Source organism: Mustelus asterias, chromosome 17 (assembly GCF_964213995.1).
Source record: "Mustelus asterias chromosome 17, sMusAst1.hap1.1, whole genome shotgun sequence".
Taxonomy (NCBI): domain Eukaryota; kingdom Metazoa; phylum Chordata; class Chondrichthyes; order Carcharhiniformes; family Triakidae; genus Mustelus; species Mustelus asterias.
This window is the reverse complement of record NC_135817.1, coordinates 82,363,450-82,383,816: the sequence shown is the minus strand read 5'-3', so window position 1 is coordinate 82,383,816 and position 20,367 is coordinate 82,363,450. Positions and strand designations below refer to the sequence as shown.

Below are 20,367 nucleotides of genomic sequence, written 5' to 3'. Positions count from 1 at the left end.
AAGTCTTACTGTGCTGTTTCAATATTTATAGCCTAAAAAAGCTAAAATAGCAGGAAGGATGTTGAGTACGTGTGCTGGACAACATCCTTTGTTTTGTTCAATATCCTTCATTTCAGTCAACATCCTTCAAGCCCACAGTGGCGCAGTGGTTAGCACTGCTGCCTCACAGTGCCAGGGACTCGGGTTCAATTCCCAGCTTGGGCCACTGTCTGTGCGGAGGCTGCACATTCTCCCTGTGTCTGCGTGGGTTTCCTCCAGGTGCTCCAGTTTCCTCCCACAGTCCAAACAACGTGCTGGTTAGGGTGCATTGGCCGTGCTAAATTCTCCCTCAGTGTACCCGAACAGGCGCCGGAGTCTGGCAACCAGGGGATTTTCACAGCAACTTCATTTGGGTAAGTAGGTTAATATAAACCTACTTGTGACACTAATAAATAAACTAAAAAAAAACTTTATATTGAGGGGTGCAGGGAGTGGTCACTACACAGTTTCCAGGATTCAATTGGCATGTTTTTTACAATCATCCTGAAGGTTACCCATTGTTAGACTGAAGTATCTTACAATTATCAACACCTTGTAAAAGGTGTTGATATACAGGTGATACCATATTCTATGCCACAGATGTTGTATTTGAGCACAGCATTACGCCCAGGCAACTTTATAAACTTTTCTAATCTTTGTCCAGCAGATGAACTCTGCTTTTAATTCTTAATCCATATTAAATAGGAGAATAATGCTTTTAATCTTATAACCCTACATTTATATCTGGTTAGTCTTATGAACAGATAGAATTGGGCAGTTGTTTCAATGAGTTGGTCCAGGAGCGGTGAAGGAATCCAGATAGCGAATCCTGCATTAATATTTCCATTCTCTTAAAACTCTGCATCATAACTGGGATCTCTTAAAATCCTGTATTTGTATCTGGATTCCTCCACAGTTCCTTTGCCAACTCATTGAGAGAACTGCCCAATTACTCCCATTCATCCCATCTTGTTCCCCACTGCCCTGTTTTGTTTTTCCGTTGTAGTGTATATAAACGCAGGCATAATGTGCTTAATTCCTAGGTTTATGAATTTAAGATTCATAGAATGAAAGTGAAGGTTGAAGTCAGACAGAAGGCTTTACATTCGATCTATGTTGAGGTACGATAGAGGTATGACAGAGCACAGAAGATGGCATTGAACCCATCAGGTTGAGCAGGTTCTTTCGTTCTGTATTCTGCTCTACCCCCACAGTCTTGTATTTATTTATCTCCTCCAGTATTTACCAATTTCCTTTGGAAAGCTCCAATCGAACCTGCATCCACCACCCTTTCAAGTCGCCTATTCCAGATCACAACACATTGCCTTTCATAGATTCACAGATTCATAAATGTTTGCAGCACAGAAGGAGATCATTCAGCCCATCATGTATACATCGATCAATAAAGATCTGACCACATGAATCCCATTTTCATGAGAAGACTTTGGCGGATAGGGTTAAAGAGAATCCTAAGGCGTTCTATAGGTATGTCAAGAACAGAAGGTTGGTTAGGGCAAGTTTAGGGCCAGTTATAGATGGCAGAGGGAAGTTATGTGTGGAACCGGAGGAGATTGGTGAGGCATTGAACCAATATTTCTCTTCGGTGTTCACGCAAGGGGACATGAATATAGCTGAGGAGGACACTGGGTTGCAAGGGAGTAGAATAGACAGTATTACAGTTGATAAGGAGGATGTGCAGGATATTCTGGAGGGTCTGAAAATAGATAAATCCCCTGGTCCGGATGGGATTTATCCAAGGATTCTCTGGGAGGCAAGAGAAGTGATTGCAGAGCCTCTGGCTCTGATCTTCAGGTCGTCGTTGGCCTCTGGTATAGTACCAGAAGATTGGAGGTTAGCGAATGTTGTCCCATTGTTTAAGAAGGGGAACAGAGACTTCCCCGGGAATTATAGACCGGTGAGTCTCACTTCTGTTGTCGGCAAGATGTTGGAAAAAATTATAAGGGATAGGATTTATAGTTATTTGGAGAGTAATGAATTGATAGGTGATAGTCAGCATGGTTTTGTGGCAGGTAGGTCGTGCCTTACTAACCTTATTGAGTTTTTTGAGAAAGTGACCAAGGAGGTGGATGGGGGCAAGGCAGTGGACGTGGTATATATGGATTTTAGTAAGGCATTTGATAAGGTTCACCATGGTAGGCTTCTGCAGAAAATGCAGATGTATGGGATTGGGGGTGATCTAGGAAATTGGATCAGGAATTGGCTAGCGGATAGGAAACAGAGGGTGGTGGTTGATAGTAAATATTCATCATGGAGTGCGGTTACAAGTGGTGTACCTCAGGGATCTGTTTTGGGGCCACTGCTGTTTGTAATATTTATTAATGATCTGGATGAGGGTATAGTTGGGTGGATTAGCAAATTTGCTGATGACACCAAAGTCGGTGGTGTGGTAGACAGTGAGGAAGGGTGTCGTAGTTTGCAGGAAGACTTAGACAGGTTGCAAAGTTGGGCCGAGAGGTGGCGGATGGAGTTTAATGCGGAGAAGTGTGAGGTAATTCACTTTGGTAGGAATAACAGATGTGTTGAGTATAGGGCTAACGGGAGGACTTTGAATAGTGTGGAGGAGCAGAGGGATCTAGGTGTATGTGTGCATAGATCCCTGAAAGTTGGGAATCAAGTAGATAAGGTTGTTAAGAAGGCATATGGTGTCTTGGCGTTTATTGGTAGGGGGATTGAATTTAGGAGTCGTAGCGTTATGTTGCAACTGTACACAACTCTGGTGCGGCCGCACTTGGAGTACTGTGTGCAGTTCTGGTCCCCACATTACAGGAAGGATGTGGAGGCTTTGGAGAGGGTGCAGAGGAGGTTTACCAGGATGTTGCCTGGTATGGAGGGGAGATCCTATGAGGAGAGGCTGAGGGATTTGGGATTGTTTTCGCTGGAAAGGCGGCGGCTAAGAGGGGATCTTATTGAAACATATAAGATGATTAGAGGTTTAGATAGGGTGGATAGTGATAGCCTTTTTCCTCTGATGGAGAAATCCAGCACGAGGGGGCATGGCTTTAAATTGAGGGGGGGTAGTTATAGAACCGATGTCAGGGGTAGGTTCTTTACCCAGAGGGTGGTGAGGGATTGGAATGCCCTGCCAGCATCAGTAGTAAATGCGCCTAGTTTGGGGGCGTTTAAGAGATCCGTAGATAGGTTCATGGACGAAAAGAAATTGGTTTAGGTTGGAGGGTCACAGTTTTTTTTTAACTGGTCGGTGCAACATCGTGGGCCGAAGGGCCTGTTCTGCGCTGTAATGTTCTATGTTCTATGTTCTATGTTCTATTTTCCAGGACTTGGCCCAGTGCCCTGGAAGTTATGGCAGTACAAGTGAATTTCTAAATATTTCTTAAATGATACAAGAGTTTTTAACTCAACCATCCTTTTAGGCAGTGAGTTCCAGACTTCCACCATCTTCTGGATGAAACTATTCTCCTCAACTCCCCTCTTCGCCTCCATTTTTTGCCATTATCTTTGTGTCCTCTCATTACCAGTCCTCATGCCTTCGGTCAATTTCATCTGATCTACTCCATCAAAGCTTCTCATCAATTTGAAGACGGCAATTAAATACCTCTCTTTAAACTCTTCCACCCCAAGGAGAACAACGCCAGCTTCTTCATGCCTAGTAGCATTCAGATAAACCTCCTCTTCATCTGGTGTGAGATCTTGGCATCCTCGGAAGCAATTTTGCTGTTTAAACAGCAATTTAAAGGACAAATGCCCGATGGTTTAGCAGCAAGTAGAGGTCTAATTGTTTTACCAGTCAGAAATGTATAATCCCAGCTGCCTGCTTTGCACATTTTATGTTAAAAATTGCTCGGAGCAAGAAAGATCCATTTAAGAACAAAGAGAACAAATAACAAAAAACAGTATCGCACAGGAAGAGGCCCTTCAGCCCACCAGTGTGTGCCAACACAGATGCCTCTCTAATCTAATATTTTCTTGCCTCGACATGGTCCATATCCCTCTATTCCCTGCCTATTCATGTATCTATCCAGATTCCATTTGAACAGTGTGATAAAATCTGCTTCGACCATCTCTTCCGGCAGCGCGTTCCAGGCATTCACTACCGTCTGTGTAAAGAACTTGCCCCTTACATCTCTTTAAAACTTTCCCCCTCTCACTTTCAACCTATGCCCCAGAATAATTGACCTTTCCACCCTGGGAAAAAGACCCTGACTATCCACTCTGTCCAAGCCTGTCATAATCTTGTAAACCTCTATCAGGTCCCCTCTCATCCTCCGACACTCCAATGAAAACAATCCAAGTTTGTTCAACCTTTCTTCATAGTCCATATCCTCCAGGCAACATCTTAGTCAGTCTGTTCTGCACCCTTTCCAATGCAACAACATCCCTCTTGTAGTGTGGCAACAAGAACTGTACACAATAATCCAAATGCGGCCTAACCAAAGTCTTATACAGCTGCAACATGATTTTCCAATTCCTATACTCAATGCCCCAACCGATGAAGGCCAGCATGCCAGATGCCTTCTTGACCACCTTGTCCACTTGAGTTGCCACCTTTAGGGAACTGTGAATCTGCAAACCTACATCCCTCTGAAGGCTAATATTTCTAAGGGCTCTAACATTTACTGTATACTTTCCTTCTGGAGTAGACCTTCCAAATTGCATCACCTCACATTTGTTCGGGTAAATTCCATCTGCCATCTTTCAGCCCAGGTCTCCAGCCGATTTATATCCTGCTGTATTCTCTGACAATCCTTCTCATTATCCGCTACTCCCCCAATTTTTGTATCATCTGCAAATTTACTTATCAGACCACCTACATTTTCCTCCAAATCATTTATATATATTGCAAAGAACAGAGGCCCCAGTGCTGATCATTGTGAAATACCACTTGTCACAGACCTTCAGTTAATGAAGTACTCTTTCACTGCTACTCTCTGCTTTCTATGCCCACATCAGTTTTGTATCCATCTTACCAGCTCACCTCGGATCCCATATGACTTGGCCCTCTGTATCAGCCTGCCATGAGGAAGCTTATTGAAGACTAAAGTCCATGTATACAACATCCACTTCCCTATCCTGGTTAATTTTTCTTGTCACTTCCTCAAAGAACTCAATCAAATTTGTGAGACATGACCTCCCCTTCACAAAACCATGCTGCCTATCGCTAATAAGCCTATTCTCTTCCAGATGTGAGTACATCCTGTCCCTAAGAATCTTCTCCAATAAGTTCCCCACCACTGATGCATTGATGCACTAATCACAGGACTGTAATTTCCCGGACTGTCTCTTCTGCCCTTCTTAAACAGAGGAACAGTGTTAGCTAATCTCCGATCCTCTGGTACCTTGCCCGTGACTAAAGATTTTAGCCAAGGCCTCAGCAATTTCTTCCCTCGCCTCTCTCAATATTCTGGGATAGACCCTATCTGGCCCTGGGGACTTGTCCACCTTAATGTTTTTCAAAACCTCCAATACCCCCTCCCTTTTTATCTCAACATGTCCTAGAATGTCAACATCCTCCCTTCTGCTTTCACCATCCGCCACATCCTTCTCCTTTGTGAGATAATGGGTTAATAGTGAAGAGTTAGAGTTGATCTCTTGGAGACATATGAGAATTATGACAGGGTAGACACTAGAGAGGCTGTTTCCCTTCGCAAGGTCATCTTGAACCACCGCCGCAATATCTTAGGATGAGGGTCAATCATTTAAGAACGAGATGAGAAAATTCTTTATCCGAAAGATTGTGAATCTTTGGAATTCTCCAGCAGGTCGTGTATGCTCTATCGTTGAGTGTATCTCAGACTGGGATAGACAGATTTCTCCGAGGAAATCAAGGGATGTGGGAAGCAGGAAATCAGATATGATTGCATTGAGAGGCAGAGCAGCCTCAAGGGACCGAATGGTCTCCTCTTGTTTCCATTCCTTATGTTTCTATGTTTCGCAATCAGCCAGGATATATTGGTCTTGGAAGCGATTCAGAGCAAAAGATTCAAAAGAATGACGTCCAGGATGAGGGGTTAAATAATGAGGACATGATGCGCGATTAATTCACTCGGGAGGCTGATCGTACCCGGGAAATAAAGGCTTTTATTAGCAGCAAGATTAGAGCATACTGCTTAACAATACAATCCAAGACTAAAGGGTCACTAGGAAGTACAGTGACCTTTATACTCCTATAGGAAGGCGGAGCCAACCGGAGTGTACCACCGAACAATACCAACAGGTGGAACACCCCAACCCTAACCCCAACAGTAACAAGAGTAACATATGTACAAGTACCCATAGTGGTAACCATCTATGGTTCACCACAGGACATCCCGCATTTTACCTTTTGACAGGATCAGTTTATAGGGCAGGTAGAACACTCTGTGAGCTTTCAGCAAACTCACTGCGAGTTTTGCAGTTTGAGATTGGGGGGATTTCCTGACCAGGAAGACAGTGAGTTCTTAGCAATGACGCACGGCTCTGACGCAACAAGAGTTTGTGTCGGAAATGTAATAGTTTCTGCTGTTCGGCTGCCGTGCTGACTCAGAATTTACCTGGCAACCCATTTTCAATGTCCTGCTGCCACAGATTGCCACCCCCATTTTGAAAAACCCTGCCTCAGTGCACTCACCCCAACCCACTCAGTCTGTATTACTGCAAGGGCATCAATGGTTAGCAGGAGCCAACAGGAGAGTAGGCCACAATCAAATCAGCCATAATTGAATGGCAGAACAGGCTTGATGGGCCAAATGGCCTACTCCTGCTTCCATTTCTTCTGATCTGATGACCTGGGGGGGAATTTTCCCATCCCACCCGCCATGGGAATCATAGCGGATGGGGTGGACAATGCAAAGGTCCGTTGAGCTCGGGTGGGACTTTCCGGTTTTGAGGCAAGCGCAGCTGGAAAATCCCTCCCCGATCTCTGACAAAGGACTTGATCTGACACTAACAGATATTGGAGCTGTGCAAATATACAGGATATTATAGAATCAATATTAGGATGTGGCAAGTCATTGGGTACAAATGGGCTGCAACCAAGGCAGGGAGAAGGAATAATTCACGTACCAGCTCTGTGTAGGGCAAGCTCACAGATATGTTCTGCTGTAGAGGGCTCAGATGGGGATTTTGCTGGGGCAGTATACAGGAGAATAATACAGAACAGCAATGAAGAACTACTCAAAGATGTCCACAGGTATGAAGCAATCCTCGCAGTCCTAAGTACAATCCCAATTCTTGATGCACTCACTAGAACACCCAAACCTAGCCAGACACATACACCAACGAAATGCCCAGTTTCCCAGCAATTCTGCAAAGCTGGTGGCAGAAAGGGTCATTGGCAGCAGCACTGCACTGAAGCAGGGATTTTCTAAATGGGGGTCGTGACCCGCAGGTGGGTAGTGGGATGTTGAAAATGGGTCACTGGGTCAACAGGGTAGCACGGTAGCAGTGGTTAGCACTGCTACCTCACAGCGCCAGGGACCTGTGTTCAATTGCAGCCTCGGATCACTGTCAGTGCGGAGTCTGCACGTTCTCCCCTTGTCCGCGTAAGTTTCCTCCGGGTACTCCGGTTTCCTCCCACACGCCAAAAATGTGCGGGTTAGCACTGCTAAATTGCCACTTAGTGTCAGGGGGACAAACAGGGTAAATAAATGGTGTTACAGAAATAGTGCCTGGGTGGGATTGTGAAACCAAAAGAGAAAATGCTGGAAAATCTCAGCAGGTCTGGCAGCATCTGTAAGGAGAGAAAAGAGCCAACGTTTTGAGCCCAGCTGACCCTTTGTCAAAGCTAAAAGGCATAGAAAGTGGGGGGAGGGAATGAAAGATGAGTCATAGATGATCAAAGATGAGCCACAGAAACCAGGGAAAAGGGTTGCTAATGGCAACCCATAGAGAGAATAAAGGGTGTGAATGGCCAAACGGCAGAAAAGCTAAAATCAGAGGGTAAGCGATGATAAATGAAGATGTGGAGGGAGGGGGGGAGGGGGGCAGGGAATGGGTAGGAGAGGTAAAATTAGAAAAAGGAGGAGGAAGGGAAAGCAAAGGGGGAGAAAAGGTAAGGAAAGGGGAGATCAAGTAGGGGGAAAGAGTGGGGGGGAAGAAAATTGAAGAAAGACAATAAAGAAATAAAAGGTAGAAAACAGTGGGGCGGAGCTAATCATCTGAAGTTGTTGAATTCGATGTTGAGACCGGAAGGCTGTAAAGTGCTGAGCCGGAAGATGAGATGCTGTTTCTCCAGTTTGCGTTGAGCTTCACTGGAACATTGCAGCAGGCCAAGGACAGACATGAGGGCATGGGAGCAGGATCGTGTGTTAAAATGGCAGCAACCGGAAGGTCAGGGTCCTGATTGCGTGCAGACCGAAGGTGCTCAGCAAAGCGATCACCCAGTCTACGCTTGGTCTCTCTGATATAGAGGAGACCACATTGGGAGCAGCGAATGCAATAGACCGGATTGAAAGAGGTGCAAGTGAAACACTGCTTAACCTGGAATGAGTGTTTTGGACCTTGGATGGTGAGCATGGAAGAGGTAAAGGGTCAGGTGTTACACCTTCTGCGATTGCATGGGAAGGTGCCATGAGTGACGGGAGAGGTGTTGGGTATAGTGGAGGAGTGGACTAGGTTATCCCGGAGGGAACGGCCTCTGCAGAATGCTGACAGAGGATGTGAAGGGAAGATGTGTTTGGTGGTGGCATCACGCTGGAGTTGGCGAAAATGGCGGAGGATTATGCTTTGCATGCGGAGGCTGGTGGGGTGAAACGTGAGAACAAGGGGGACTCTATCCTTGTTCTGGGAGGGAGGGGGTGAGCATCATGGCACGTGAGGTGGACCGCACGCTGTTGAGGGCCCTGTCGACAACTGTAGATGGGAATCCACGGTTGAGGAAGAAGGAGCATATATTAGAAGCACCACTTTGGAAAGTGGCATCATCGGAACAAATGCGACGGAGGTGAAGGAGCTGAGAGAAAGGGATGGAGTCATTACTGGATGTAGGGTGCGAAGAGCTGTAGTCCAGATAGCTGTGGGAGTCAGTGAGCTTGTAATGGATATTGGTCGATAGTCTATTGCCGGAAATTGAGACAGAAAGGTCAAGGAAGGGAAGGGAAGTGTCTGAGATGGACGAGGTGAAGGCGATGGAGGGGTGGAAACTGGAAGTGAAGTTGATAAATTTTTCCAGGTCTGGACGAGAGCATGAAGCGGCACCAAAATAGTCAAATTTTGTACCGGTAAAGGAGTTGTGGGAGGGCACCCGGGTAGACCTGGAGCAAGGAATGTTCCACATACCCCATAAAAAACAAGGGTAGCTAGGACCCATGCGGATATCCATTGCAACTCGTTTGATTTGGAGAAAGTGAGATTAGTTAAAGGAGAAGATGTTGAGAGTTAGAACGAGTTTAGCCAGGCGAAGGAGAGTGGTGATGGATGGGAATTGTTCAGGCCTCTTTTCAAGAAAGAAGCGAAGAGCTGTCAGGCCATCCTGATGTGGGATAGAGTGGGATGGAGGTCTACATGGTTTTGTACAGCTGTAGCAGAACATATCCCACTCTACATTCTAACTCTCGAGAAATCTATGTTAGGCTGTGAAGGGAGACAGTGGTGTAGTTGTAATGTCACAAGACTAGTAATCCAGGAGCCCAAACTAATTGTCTAAGGACATGGGTTCAAGCCCCACCAATGGCGGCTGGGGGGATTTGAATTAATTTAATAAATCTGGAATATAAAGCCTGTCTCAGTAATGGCCACATGACACCTGTCATGAGTTGTTGTAAAAACCCATCTGGTTCACTAATATCCTTTAGGGAAGGAAATCTGCCATCCTTACCCGGTCTGGCCTACATGTGACTCCAGAGACACAGCAATTGGGTCACTCAGTTCAAAGGCAATTAAGGATGGAAAACAAGTGCTGACCTTGCCAGTGAATCAGTATTTGGTTTGTTAGCCTTTTTAATTATTTTTGAATTTAGCCATTACGTTTTAGTGACTTGTTTACGTGGTTCTCAAATTTCTCTTTGCAGTTCTCCCTTTGGCTTTTTGCCATTTAAAAAATTCTCATGCCAATGTTTTCAGCCCCAAGTGAATGCTCCGGGCCCTGAACTTGTCACACGCTGGTCTGGAAGACTGCCAAGCCTCCACGCCAGCCCTGGAGTCTCCAGGAGCTGAAGATTAATCTCCAGAACCTTGTGAACAACCCCCTGGAGAAACATTATTGCTGCATTTAGAATCAAAATGCAGATTTTTTTGAACACTTTCATTCATTGATTTATAAGGATATTGAGGAATGAGCATTGTTTGTCTAACGGCCAAGATTATTCCAGTCTGATGTCAAAGAGATTGCTTGCTTTCCAGTTGGCTGTGAGAAGGTGTGTGTGTGTGTGCCTGTGTTTGTGTGTGTGTAGGCATGTGTGTGTAGGCACATGTGTGTGCATGCATGTGTGTGTGCATGCATGTGTGTGTGCATGCATGTGTGTGTGCACATATGTGTGTATGCATGCGTGATGTATAAAGTAAGTAAAATTTTATCATTTGTGTGTGTGTGCATGTTTGTGCATGTTTGTCCATGTTTGTGTGTGTGTGCACTTATGTGTGCGCATATCATAGAATCATAGGATTTCTCAATTTCACCTCTCTCCACCCCCATTTCCTCCCTCATCTTCATCTGTCACAGCTTACCCTCTGATTTCAGCTTCTCTGCCGTTAGGCCATTCACACCTTCCATTCTCTCGATGGGCTGCCATTAGCAGCCTTTCCCCTTGTTTCTGTGGCTACAACTCATCTTTCATTCCCTCACCCTGCGGTATAAATATCTCCCACTTTCTATGCCTTTTAGCTTTGACAAAGGGTCATCTGGACTCGAAAGGTCAGCTCTTTTCTCTCCTTACAGATGCTGCCAGACCTGCTGAGATTTTCCAGCATTTTCTCTTTTGGTTTCAGATTCCAGCAGTAATTTGCCTTTATCTTGGGTGGGATTGTGGTCGGTGCAGACTCGATGGGCCGAATGGCCTCCTTCTGCACGGTAGGGATTCTGTGATCCTCTCGCTGTGCTATAAACTAATCCTAGTTTTGAAAAAAACATGGAATGTTCCGTTTATAGCGCTTGTTTTGTAGAAGGCGAGATGACAATGAGGACCTTTTAGACGATGACATAGCCAGCATGTGGACTTTTCATGTGGAGGGAAAAGCTCAGAATTGTCTGATACAATTCAAGTTGTGTTTATTTTGTGAAAGGAGATGGTAAGAATTGGGAGAGAGGTGTATTTGTAAATGTACAGGAAATCCTGTTTCGATTGTGATTGCGGAAGCAGAACTGCACCTTGCCTGGTCAGTGGACTCTGCCTGAGTCTCGAATTTCCTACCGTGAAGGCAAGCTCCAATATCAGAGTTTGACAAATATAGTCTGTGGGTGGGATTTTCCGGCTGCGCTCGCCCTTCATGCCGGAGATCAATGGACCTTTGCATGGTCCGTGGCCCGCCCGCTAAGATTCCCGTGGCAGGTGGGACGGGAAAATTCCATCCATTATCTCACAGCCCCTGGGTGCATGAGAACCTTTTGCCGCTGAATTAATTTCAAAATGAGATGATGTCTGAGAAAGAGGACATCCACTGAGATATTTTGTTTTAATGACGGCCGTATGCGAGAAAGGGTCGTCGCCACAGCAACCACGGACTTCAATGGATGCAGCAAAATGTAGTCATTGATGTGACACATCCCACCTCCCCGGGAGGTTTATTGATGGGATGGTAACAGGCAGAGATAATTGGTTACTGCCCCATTAAGTTTCCACCTAAAAGCAGCACGTTGATCTGGTGAGCTCTGCATTCCAAAGGTGCATCTTAAACAATAACAGAGTTGTCGTGACGGGAGATTTTAATTTCCCAAACATAGATTGGAATATCCCTAGGGCTAGGGGTTTGGATGGAGAGGAGTTTGTTAGGTGTGTCCAGGAGAGTTTCCTGACACAGTATGTGGATAAGCCTACTAGAGGAGAGGCTGTACTTGATCTGGTGCTGGCTAATGAACCTGGACAGGTGGAGGATCTCTCGGTGGGTGAGCATCTTGGGGATAGCGATCATAATTCTATCTCCTTCACGATAGCATTGGAAAGAGATAGGATCAGGCAGGCTAGGAAAGTGTTTCTCTGGAGTAAAGGGAAATACAGTGTCATCAGGGAGGAAATTAGACGGGTAAATTGGAAGGAGGCATTCTTGGGGAAAAGTACCGAAGGAAAGTGGAGGATTTTCAAGGAATGTTTGTCTGGAGCTCTGCATGACAACGTTCCGATGAGACAGGGGGGTGTTGGTAGGGTACGGGAACCGTGGTGCACGAAGGTTGTGATGAACCTGGTGAATAAGAAAAGAGAGGCGTACAGAAGGTTCAGAGAGCTAGGAGGTGTTAAGGATTTAGAGGAGTATACGGGATGTAGGAAGGAGCTTAAGAAGGAAATTAGGAGAGCGAGAAGGGGTCATGAGAAGACCTTGGCGGGTAAGATTAAGGAGAATCCCAAGGCTTTCTACAAATATGTCAAGAGTAAAAGGATGAGATGTGAAGGCATAGGACCCTTAAAAGGTGAAGGGGGAAAAGTTTGTGTGGAACCGTTAGAAATGGCGGAGGTGCTTAATGAATACTTTACCTCGGTATTCACGGTGGAAAGGGATCTGGGTGGTTGTACTGCTGGTTTGCGGTGGACAGAAAGGATCGAGCATGTGGACATAAAGAAAGAGGATGTGTTGGAACTATTGAATGGCATCAAGGTTGGTAAGTCGCCGGGACCGGATGGGATGTACCCCAGGTTACTGTGGGAGGCGAGGGAGGAGATTGCGGAGCCTTTGGCGATGATCTTTGCATCGTCGATGGAGACGGGAGAGGTTCCGGAGGATTGGAGGATTGCAGATGTGGTCCCTATATTCAAGAAAGGGAACAGGGACAGCCCGGGAAATTACCGACCGGTGAGTCTAACCTCAGTGGTTGGTAAGTTGATGGAGAGGATCCTGAGAGACAGGATTTATGATCATCTAGAGAAGTTTAGTATGATCAAAAGTAGTCAGCACGGCTTTGTCAAGGGCAGGTCGTGCCTTACGAGCCTGGTTGAGTTCTTTGAAAATGTGACCAAACACATTGACGAAGGAAGAGCGGTGGATGTGGTCTATATGGACTTCAGCAAGGCGTTCGATAAGGTCCCCCATGCAAGACTTCTTGAGAAAGTGAGAGGGCATGGGATCCAAGGGGCTGTTGCCTTGTGGATCCAGAACTGGCTTGCCTGCAGAAGGCAGAGAGTGGCTGTGGAGGGGTCTTTCTCTGCATGGAGGTCAGTGACCAGTGGAGTGCCCCAGGGATCTGTTCTGGGACCCTTGCTGTTTGTCATTTTCATAAATGACCTGGATGAGGAAGTGGAGGGATGGGTTGGTAAGTTTGCTGACGACACCAAGGTAGGTGGTGTTGTGGATAGTTTGGAGGGATGTCAGAAGTTGCAGCGAGACATAGATAGAATGCAAGACTGGGCGGAGAAGTGGCAGATGGACTTCAACCCGGATAAGTGTGTAGTGATCCATTTTGGCAGATCCAATGGGATGAAGCAGCAGTATAATATGAAGGGTACCATTCTTAGCAGTGTAGAGGATCAGAAGGACCTTGGGGTCCGGGTCCATAGGACTCTTAAATCGGCCTCGCAGGTGGAGGATGCGGTCAAGAAGGCGTACGGCGTACTAGCCTTCATTAATCGAGGGATTGAGTTTAGGAGTCGGGAGATAATGCTGCAGCTTTATAGGACCCTGGTTAGACCCCACTTGGAGTACTGCGCGCAGTTCTGGTCACCTCATTACAGGAAAGATGTTGAAGCCATTGAAAGGGTGCAGAGGAGATTTACAAGGATGTTGCCTGGATTGGGGGGCATGCCTTATGAGGATAGGTTGAGGGAGCTTGGTCTCTTCTCCCTGGAGAGACGAAGGATGAGAGGTGACCTGATAGAGGTTTACAAGATGTTGAGAGGTCTGGATAGGGTGGACTCTCAGAGGCTATTTTCAAGGGCTGAAATGGTTGCTACGAGAGGACACAGGTTTAAGGTGCTGGGGGGTAGGTACAGAGGAGATGTCAGGGGTAAGTTTTTCACTCAGAGGGTGGTGGGTGAGTGGAATCGGCTGACGTCGGTGGTGGTGGAGGCAAACTCGTTGGGGTCTTTTAAGAGACTTCTGGATGAGTACATGGGATTTAATGGGATTGAGGGCTATAGATAGGCCTAGAGGTAGGGATATGATCAGCGCAACTTGTGGGCCGAAGGGCCTGTTTGTGCTGTGGCTTTCTATGTTCTATGTTCTAATAAATCTGTCACAAATAAATGGCATAAATTTTCTGTGGCAGGCTGGTGCACAGTAACTGAGTGTATTACCTGATTTCGGAAATTTATTTCGTATCTATGTTGCTGATGGGAGGAATTTTCAAAATACTGACACAATTTCCTTTGGTTCAGAATATGGTCCAAATATATTGGGCACAGTAACAAGTCTCACAACACCAGGTCAAAGTGTCAACTGGGCGTGTTAAAGTGTTAAATTTAACCAGGTTAAATGGGCGGCACGGTGGCACAGTGGTTCGCACTGCTACTTCACAGTGCCAGGGACCTGGGTTCGATTCCCGGCTTGGGTCACTGTCTGTGTGGGGTTTGCACGTTCTCCCCGTGTCTGCGTGGGTTTTCTCCGGGTGCTCCGGTTTCCTCCCACAGTCTGAAAGACGTGCTGGTTAGGGTGCATTGATCCAAACAGGCGCTGGAGTGTGGCGACTAGGGGAGTTTCACAGTAACTTCATTGCAGTATTAATGTAAGCCTTACTTGTGACGAATAAATAAACTTTAAACTTTTAAGTCCAACAGGTTATTTTGGAATCACGAGCTTTTGGAGCACTTCTCCTTCATCAGGTGAGTCGCACTCACCCCAAGGCCACTCACCTGATGAAGGAGCAGCGCTCCGAAAGCTCGTGATTCCAAATAAACCTGTTGGCCTTTAACCTGGTGTTGTGAGACTTCTCACTGTGGCCAGCCCAGTCCAACGCCGGCATCTCCACATCATGAGTAAATTGGAAAATGGATATGAAACACATCTCCCCGGAAGGTTAATATATTGAATAACGTTAGTATAAAGTGGAAATATCGTATTTCATTACACATCCCACGTTTCATGAGTGGCAAGCAACGGCCATTTGGTAAAAATGGGTTACTGAAAAAAAATTTGAAAGACAGTGCACTAGAGCAAAAGTTGACAGAGCGACAAAGAGCCAGACACTGATCCAAACAGACCTATTCAAACAATAAGAATGACCATCTAGTGCCCTGTCAGAAATGTACACATATGGGGCAGCAAGGTGGCACAGTGGTTAGCGCTGCTGCTTCACAGCACCAGGGACCTGGGTTCGATTCTTGCCTTGATTCACTGTCTGTGTGGAGTTTGCACGTTCTCCCCTGTGTCAGTGTGGGTTTCCTCCGGGTGGTCCGGTTTCCTCCCACATTCTGAAAGACGAGCTGGTTAGGTGCATTGACCCGAACAGGCGCCGGACTGTGGCGACGAGGGGAATTTCACAGTAACTTCATTGCATTGCTAATGTAAACCTTACTTGCGATTAATGAATTAACTTTAACTTTATATACATGAAGTGACAACATGCCAGGAAATGACAATGATCTTCATGAGGGGATGGAGAGCGGGGAGCACAGATTCCACACTGTCAGTCTCATGGCAAACATAGATGCCATCTCACCGTCTGAAAGGTTTGCCAAGCTCCAGATTATCTGCCCCCAAAAAATCGATAACTGTTTGTCACTGGCCAAGATTGACGCAGTGGCAAATGCCAACATGCTACCCCTGCGAGTATCTACAGGCTCAAAAGGCCATGGCGGAACCTACCACTGTGAAACTTTCAGCGTAGAATGGTTCACCAATTCCAAGTGCAGAATCTATAATCTTGGCCTGCAAGTACAATCCCTGAGCATCACAGATGTTCTTACATTGTGTAAATGAAAGGTCCAGTGATCACAGATCTATCAGTATGCTGTGAATATACGAGTAACAATCCATGGAATCAGTCAGAACTCATTTGGCAGATTGACCTCAGAAACTATTCCCATCTCAACTCATTGAAATATCCAGAATATTTTGACAATATTGGCAGTATCAAAGGAGCCACCACATTATACTTGCAGAAGAATGCAAGTCCATCAATTGATCAACCAACAATTGCAGCACCCACATACATTGCAAATTGATGGTCGAACTAGACAAAATGGAGGAAGATGAGTTCATTGGAAGGGTACAAGGTTGATGCAGCTCAATCACATGCGTTATAAAGAAAGTTGTCGGACATTGAGAAAAACCTTAATCTGCCACATTAAAATACAGATTTGAAACATTGCCCTTACAAAATTAGCACTGTGCCCCGTGGGGTGACAAGGTGGCACAGTGGTTAGCAGTGCTGCCTCACAGCGCCAGGGACACGGGTTCAATTCCCGGCTTGGGTCACTGTCTATGGAGAGTCGACACATTCACCCTGTGGGTTTCCTCCGGGTGCTCTGGTTTCCTCCCACAGTTCAAAGATGTGCGGGTTTTGGAGGATTGGCCAAGCTAAATTGCCCCTTAATGTCAGGGGGGCTAGCTAGGATAAATGCATGGGGTTATGGGGATAGAGCCTGGGTGGGATTGTGGTCGGTGCAGACTCGATGGGCCTAATGGCCTCCTTCTGCACTGTAGGGATTCTATGAAAATACCTACATTAGAAGAATTAAGTCTGTGATTTGCAGATGCAAAATTCCACTTGAAACTTGATACCAAGGATGGTGACTGGTCAGTAACCATAAACCTTGGTCTCTCAAGCTTTATACTGATGTACTACTGTTCTCTTAATAAATGACCCCACATCTTGTATGCACAATCCCTAATGAGTGATTGGTTCCTTGTGTCTCATTCAGTAAATAAGCCCAAGATATCATATCATTATAATAATGTGATAGGGCCTACTAGTGCGAGCCCTCCTCTTCTGCCCGGTTTCCTTTCTCTGCTACCTGTTCTCAGTTTCCATGTCATTCTGCAGCCCCGGAAGGACCGTGATTCTGACTGAAACAGGCTTTCTCTTGGTAAGTCAGTCAAAAACTCAGACTTCTTTCTCAGCATCCAACATCGTTCCCTTCAAAATCCAGTAAATTAGCGTAGATTTGAGGCTACCATTAGATCAGCCATGATCTTATTAAACAGGCTCGAGGGGCTGAATGGTCTATGCCTGCTCCTTGTTTGTACACAAAGAACAAAGAAAATTACAGCATAGGAACAGGCCCTCCAAGCCTGCACTGACCATGCTGCCCGACTGAACTAAAACCCCATACCCTTCCATGGACCATATCCCTCTATTCCCATCCTATTCGTGTATTTGTTAAGAAGCCCCTTTAAAAGTCACTATCGTATCCTGCTTCCACTACCTCCCCCGGCAGCGAGTTCCAGGCACCCACTACCCTTTGTGTAAAAAACCCTGCCTCGTACATCTCCGTTAAACTTTACCCCTCGCACCTTAAACCTGTGCCCCCTGGTAATTGACTCTTCCACCCTGGGAAAATGTTCATTTGTTTGTTACACCTCTAACAGCGCAACTTAGTCCTTCAACTAACACTGGACCAAGAAAAATAAGTCAAAAGCAGCTGAAAGTTTCATTGTTGATCTTTTTGTGTTGGTGAGGCTAGGGCTAGGGCCATCCTGATGAACTCAAGTTCATGATTAAGCTGGTTAATGGCAGATTATGTGTTAAGTCAACATCAGAGTCTGTTTGGCCTCTGATCTAAAGGGTAGATGGGCAAGTAATCCCACAGCCCAGGCTCTGGGAGACATGGGTTCAAATCCCACCATGGCTGTTGATGGTAGTTAAATTCCATTAATAAATCTGAAGTTAAGAACTCCTCTTAACAATCATGGATTGTCGTTAAAAAAAACCCATCTGGTTCCCTGAGGCCCATTAGGGAATGAAATCAGCCATCTTTGTCTGGCCTAATATGACTCCATATGATGTGGTTGGTTCTTAACTGCCCCTTGGTAATGGCCTAACAAGTCACTGAATCCACGGGCAATTAGGGATGGGAAACAAATGCCAGCCTTGCCAACAATGCCCACATCCAGTGAAAGAATTTGTAAAAATCTGCATGTTTCCAACACGTGGATGTATGCCCACACTAATATCCAAGTCAAGTACACAATCCAGAGGTGGTTGGAGCTGTTCATTCTTTGAGTTACGATCCTTTGTTAAGCCGCCAGTAGCAATGCTTTGGAATTAGATTTCTTGACTCAGAAAGGTGTTGGGGATAAAGAGGACAATTGTTTCATCCCTTCCATGTCATTGATCGATGACAACCTTCTTACCTTCTCTTCTTCCGAAAAACTGCTTCCATTGCCAACCCTACTCCAGAAGATGGCAGGGATAGGGTCTCCATCAGCCGCACAGGTGATTACCACCCGACCATTCTCTGTTGCAGTCTCATTCTTCAGCAGAGTTATGTGAGGCGGGACTGGAAACAGATAGGAACAAGGTACAATTAGCTCTTTTCCACCCTCCAGTGCAGCATTGTATGTGCCACCATTACCTAATGCTCGTTGCCCTGAATGGTAAAGGGGTACGAAGCGGGCGAGGTTACAATTTTTGAGTGAGTGTCTGGAATGAGCTGCCAGAGGCAGTAGTAGAGGCGGATACAATTTTGTTTTTTAAAAAGCATTTAGATAGTTACATGGGTAAGATGGGTATCGAGGGATATGGGCCAATGCAGACAATTGGGACTAATTTAGTGGGAAAAACTGGGCGGCATGGACAAGTTGGGCCGAAGAGCCTGTTTCCATGCTGTAAACCTCTATGAATCGATGAATAAGTGCTATGGGATCGTTTACATGAATCTGGGAAGGCAAAGTGCTTTCTCTGGTCACATTCCTCATTTCGTGGGATATCTGGACAGCACGGTGGCACAGTTTGTTAACACTGCTGCCTCACAGCTCCAGGGACCTGGGTTCAATTCCTGGCTTGGGTCACTGTCTGTGTGGAGTTTGTACGTTCTCCCCCTGTTTGCGTGGGTTTCCTCCGGGTGCTCCGATTTCCTCCCACAGTCCAAAGATGTGCAGGTTAGGTGGATTGGCCATGCTAAAATTGCCCCTTAGTGTCCCAGGATGAGTAGGTTAGAGGGGTTTGTAGGGTAAATAAGTGGGGTTACGGGGATGGGGCCTGGGTGGGATTGCTGTCGGTGCAGACTCGATGGGCCAAATGGTCTCCTTCTGCATGGTAGGGTGAAAAGGCAGTACATAGGAAGAACATTTTGACTTGGGGTTTCTATATTCTTACCACATGAAAAACCCCCTGAGCACCGTCAATCATTGTCCAAAGGATTTGTTTCATGCCTTGAACAGTTGCCTAAAATGGCTGTTGAACTTGCTCGCATAACAGGAGTCAGTGAATCACAAAGCGATACAATGTGTGTGTGACAGTTTGGGATGTATATTTGGTTTAGCTCAATTAGCTAGATGGCTGGTTTGTGATGCTGAGTGACACCAACAGCAGGCTTCAATTCACATACTGACTGAGGTTATTCATGAAGGTCCCGCCTTCTCAACATTGCGTTTCGCCTGAGATGTGGTGATCCTCAAATTAAAATCACCACAAATCAGCATATGATCATCGAGGATGATGGTAACTTTACCTTTTATATTTGGTAGGCGCTGATCAGCTCAGATGAAATAAGGTGGGAGGAGGCAGATGTGAACCATAAACAATGACTAGATCAATCGGGCCTGTTCAGACCTACAGGGCTCTGGGCCGGGTGCAAGAATGTGAGATTAGACTGGGCACCTGGGTGTCCTTGGGCTGGCATTGATAATCATAGAATCATAGAAACCCTACTGTGCAGAAAGAGGCCATTTGGCCCATCGAGTCTGCACCGACCACAATCCCACCCAGGCCCTTTCCCCATATCCCTACATATTTACCCGCTAATCCCTCTAACCTACACATCCCAGGACACTAAGGGGCAATTTTAGCATGGTCAATCAACCTAACCCGCACATCTTTGGACTGTGGGAGGAAACTGGAGCACCCGGAGGAAACCCACGCAGACATGAGGAGAATGTGCAAACTCCACACAGACAGTGACCCAAGCCGGGAATCGAACCCAGGTCCCTGGAGCTGTGAAGCAGCAGTGCTAACCACTGTGCTACCGTGCCGCCCATGATGGGCCAAATGACCTCCTTCTTTGCTGTAACTTCCTATGGTTCTATGGATCTATGGAATTCAAGGCCGAGATTTCCTGGCACGGTAGGGACAGGATCCATGAGGGAGATTCCAGCCAAATGTCCATTGACTTTCCATGGGATCAGACAATCCCGGTGACAAGTGGCCCTGGAAAA

At 46.1% G+C, this 20,367-nt stretch overlaps 1 protein-coding gene across 1 annotated transcript in view; it reads right to left on the bottom strand.

Annotated features, from left to right (window-relative positions):
- The window catches only part of ncam2a (neural cell adhesion molecule 2a), a 543,279-nt gene that overhangs the window by 309,616 nt on the left and 213,296 nt on the right, over window positions 1-20,367 (bottom strand). Inside the window, exon 15 of the mRNA XM_078231910.1 lies at window positions 18,346-18,491. Coding sequence (XP_078088036.1) covers window positions 18,346-18,491 — 146 coding nt within the window. The remainder of the gene's footprint in view (window positions 1-18,345; window positions 18,492-20,367) is intronic.